At 59.7% G+C, this 4022-nt stretch overlaps 1 protein-coding gene across 1 annotated transcript; it reads left to right on the top strand.

Moving 5' to 3' along the window:
- Positions 1 to 217: 217 nt before the first annotated feature.
- PCDH8 (protocadherin 8) lies at positions 218 to 3817 on the top strand (the record flags this gene model as incomplete). The annotated part of the gene is made up of 3 exons (XM_082279493.1): positions 218 to 2629; positions 2768 to 2978; positions 3444 to 3817. The coding sequence occupies 3 exons, from the start codon at positions 218 to 220 to the stop codon at positions 3815 to 3817; spliced, it is 2997 nt and encodes a 998-aa protein (XP_082135619.1).
- Between the last annotated feature and the right edge of the window lie 205 nt (positions 3818 to 4022).

Below are 4022 nucleotides of genomic sequence, written 5' to 3'. Positions count from 1 at the left end.
GGCCCGGGGAGCGCCGGGGGCCGCCCGCCGCCCGCTCCGCGCCGCCTCCCATTGGCTCGGCCGCCCGCTCATTTGCATAGCGCCCTCTATGAAAGGCGGCGCGGCGGCGCGGGGGGCGCAGACGGCGGTGGTGCCACTTCGGACCCTCGCGCGTCCCGCCCGCACCCGCGCACATCCCGCCCGCACCGCGCCGTCGGGCTGAGCCCGCGCCGCTGCCATGAGCCCCCTGCGGCTGCTGGCCGCCGCCAGCCTGCTGGCCCTGTCCCGCTGCAAGACGGTGAGGTATCGCACCGACGAGGAGGGCGCGCCGGGCACGGTGATCGGTACGCTGGCCGACGAGATGCCGGTGAAGGCGCCGGGGGAGATGAGCTTTCGCCTGATGCGGCAGTTCAGCAACAGTTCGCTGGTACGGGTGCGGGAGGAGGACGGGCAGCTGAGCATCGGTGAAGCGGGGCTGGACCGGGAGCGGCTGTGCGGCCAAGCCCCACAGTGTGTCCTAGCCTTCGATGTGGTGAGCTGCTGGCGGGAGCGCTACCGCCTGGTGCACGTGGAGCTGGAGGTGCGTGATATCAATGACAATGCTCCACGCTTCCCCCATGCCCAGATGGCGCTGGAGGTGTCGGAGAGTGCTGCACCCGGCACTCGCCTCCCACTGGAGGTGGCTGTGGATGAGGATGTGGGCTCCAACTCTATCCAGAGCTTCCAGGTCTCCCTCAACAGCCACTTCGGTGTGGAGGCGCAGACACGGGCGGATGGGGCACGCTGCGCTGACCTGGTGCTGCTCCAGGAGCTGGACCGTGAGCGCCAGCCCTCCTACACCCTGGAGCTGGTGGCCAAGGATGGTGGCAGTCCAGCACGCTCAGGCACAGCCACCGTGCATGTTCGTGTCCTTGATGCCAATGACAACAGTCCAACCTTTGCCCAGAGCTCAGTCACGGTGGAATTGCCCGAGGATGCACCGCCCGGCTCCCTGCTGCTTGATCTGGATGCTGCTGACCCTGATGAGGGCCCCAATGGGGAGGTGGTCTATGCCTTTAGCAGCCAGGTGCCCCCTGAGGCACGGCGGCTCTTCCGCCTTGACCCACGCTCAGGCCGCCTCACATTGGAGGCTGCCGTGGACTACGAGCGCACCCGCACCTACGAGCTGGACGTGCGTGCCCAGGACCGCGGAGCCAGCCCTCGTGCCGCCACCTGCACCGTCGTCGTGCGCCTCACCGACGTCAATGACAACGCTCCACGCATCAGCATCAGCGCCCTCCGTGGTGCTGCCAGCACCACCGGCGTGGCCTATGTCAGTGAGGCAGCAGCCAGTGAGAGCTTTGTGGCCCTTGTCAGTGCCACAGACCGCGACTCGGGTGCCAATGGGCAGGTGCGCTGCAGCCTCCGTGGCCACGACCACTTCGCCCTGCAGCGAGCCTACGAGGACAGCTACATGATTGTCACCACAGCAGCACTGGACCGCGAGCGCATCCCTGAGTACAACCTCACCGTGGTGGCTGAGGACCTGGGCTCGCCACCCTTCAAGACCGTCCGCCAGTATACAGTGCGGGTGAGCGATGAGAATGACAACGCGCCACTCTTCGCCAAGCCCCTCTACGAGGTGGCTGTACCAGAGAACAACCCCCCAGGCGCCTACATCACCACGGTGGTGGCTCGTGACCCTGATCTTGGCCACAATGGTAAGGTCACCTACCGGCTCCTGGAGATGCAGGTCATGGGGGCCCCCATCTCCACATACGTCTCAGTGGACCCCGCCACCGGGGCCATCTATGCCCTCAGGACATTCAACTACGAGATCCTCAAGCAGTTGGACCTGAGGATCCAGGCCACTGATGGTGGCTCCCCGCAGCTCTCCAGCAGCACCCTTGTAAAAGTAAGAATGGTGGACCAGAATGACAACCCTCCCGTCATCATCCACCCAGTGCTCACCAATGGGACTGTGGAAATCGGTGTGTCCAGCAAGACATCCCGTGACTCCCTGGTTGCCCAAATCAAAGCTCGAGATGCAGATGATGGGGCCAATGCCGAGCTCACCTTTGCCTTCCTGGAAGAGTCCCAGCAGGACCTTTTCACCATCAACCCAAGTACTGGGGACATTGTGCTGAGGGGTGACCTCTCTGAAGAGCTGGGACAGCTATTCAAGGTCATCCTCACTGTGACAGACAATGGCAGACCTCCCCTGGCCACAACCGCCACAGTCAACTTCCTGGTGACCGCCACTGCTCCATCCAGTATCCAGGACATAGCCAAGCCCAGCTCCTGGGAAGGAAAGGCTTTGCAGTGGGACATTCCTCTGATCGTGATCATTGTCCTGGCAGGCAGCTGCACTCTCCTCCTGGTGGCTATAATCACCATTGCCACCACCTGTAACAGGCGCAAGAAGGGGAACGACATCAAAAACAACACTGCCTTGAAGGACCAAATAGACATCTCCCACCTGGAGAAGGGCTGTCAGGAGGAGAGCAGCCAGAGGGGGAACATGTTTGAGGTACGAACCTTTCCTAGCAAAACCTCTTTCACCAGCCCCGACCCCTCTCCAGCTGCTGAAGAAATCTCCACCACTGAGAGTGGCAGCGACAGCACTTGCCTCTACGAGGGTCAGAAGAGGCTGAGGGGACAGAGTGGGGAGGTAAGGTCCCACCACGGGGAAGTGGGGCAAAAGGTGGGGGGTGTCTTGGGGGATGTGAGTTGCAGAGGTGCAGTTAATGTTGGTTTACCCTTCAGTGCTTCCCTTTCTCATGTTTCCTTTGATTTCCCTCCCCACCAGCAGGGTTTTGCTGCCACTCCGAGCTACAACAAGGAGCCTGCTCCCCCTGTGGCCATTTGGAAGGGACACTCCTTCAACACTATCTCCGGCCGGGAGGCAGAGAAGTTCAGTGGCAAAGACAGTGGCAAAGGCGACAGTGATTTTAACGACAGCGACTCAGATATCAGCGGAGATGCCCTGAAGAAAGACCTCATCACACACATGCAGAACGGTAAGGGCTCTGCCCCTGCTCCCCACTGGCCGTCAGACAGAAAGATGGGTGGGTGGGGAGGTGGGTGAAAGGACCCATCCATGGGACACAGATCAGGCAGGGCAGCTGGAAGGGGAGCCACACACTGCGTGGCTCAAACTGCCCATCTCTTTGCAGCAGGCTGTTAGGTGTTGGTTCCTCTCTGCACTGAGAGCCCAGCACAAATTAGCAGATGCTGAAAATACTGTAGGATTTGGGTTTTCTTCCCAAAAAAAGGTTCCCTTAAAGTTAGAATTGTGAGGAGTGTCCCTATCAAACAACATTACCTAACCAAGCATGGCTTTTTGTTGTGCTGTGGAGCATCACCTCCCCACTCCTGCTGTCAGTGCAGTGAATCATCCTGTAACTGGTAACTCTGAGGATTGTGAATGGTGTGGATTTATTTCTGCAGTAACAAGAGGTTTCTCCTCCCCAATCTCTCTCTAGGTCTGTGGGCATGCACAGCTGAATGCAAGATCCTGGGGCACTCAGACCGCTGCTGGAGCCCCTCCTGTGGCCGAGCCAATCCTCACCCCTCTCCACATCCTTCAGCACCCCTCTCCACCTTCTGCAAGAGCACGTCCTTGCCCAGGGATCCACTTCGCAGGGACAACTTTTATCAAGCCCAGCTGCCCAAAACAGTTGGGCTTCAGAGTGTCTATGAGAAGGTGCTGCACAGGGACTTTGACCGGACGATCACGCTCCTCTCCCCGCCGCACCCTGCACGGCTCCCCGACCTTCAGGAGATCGGAGTGCCCCTCTTCCCAGCCCCCTCGGCGAGATACCTGGGCCCCCAAACTGAGACGACTGAGAAGGCGTAGCCCAGCGTGCTCCCCCTCAAGTGCACCCATCCCTGCGCACACAACTAGGTCACTCCCGAGAGCCTTTAAGTTATTGACCAGATCCGGTGTCGTATGTGTAAATATGCAAGATGTGCCTTAAAAATGAAGTCATTTGGGAAAGATTTCCAATCAGATCAGTACTGTTTGATATTTGCAAACAAAAAAGATTGTTTGTAGTTAATGT

Source organism: Coloeus monedula (assembly GCF_965178545.1).
Source record: "Coloeus monedula genome assembly, chromosome: 3".
Lineage (NCBI taxonomy): Eukaryota > Metazoa > Chordata > Aves > Passeriformes > Corvidae > Coloeus > Coloeus monedula.
Note: the sequence above shows the minus strand (reverse complement) of the source record. Positions and strands in the feature narration are given on the sequence as shown.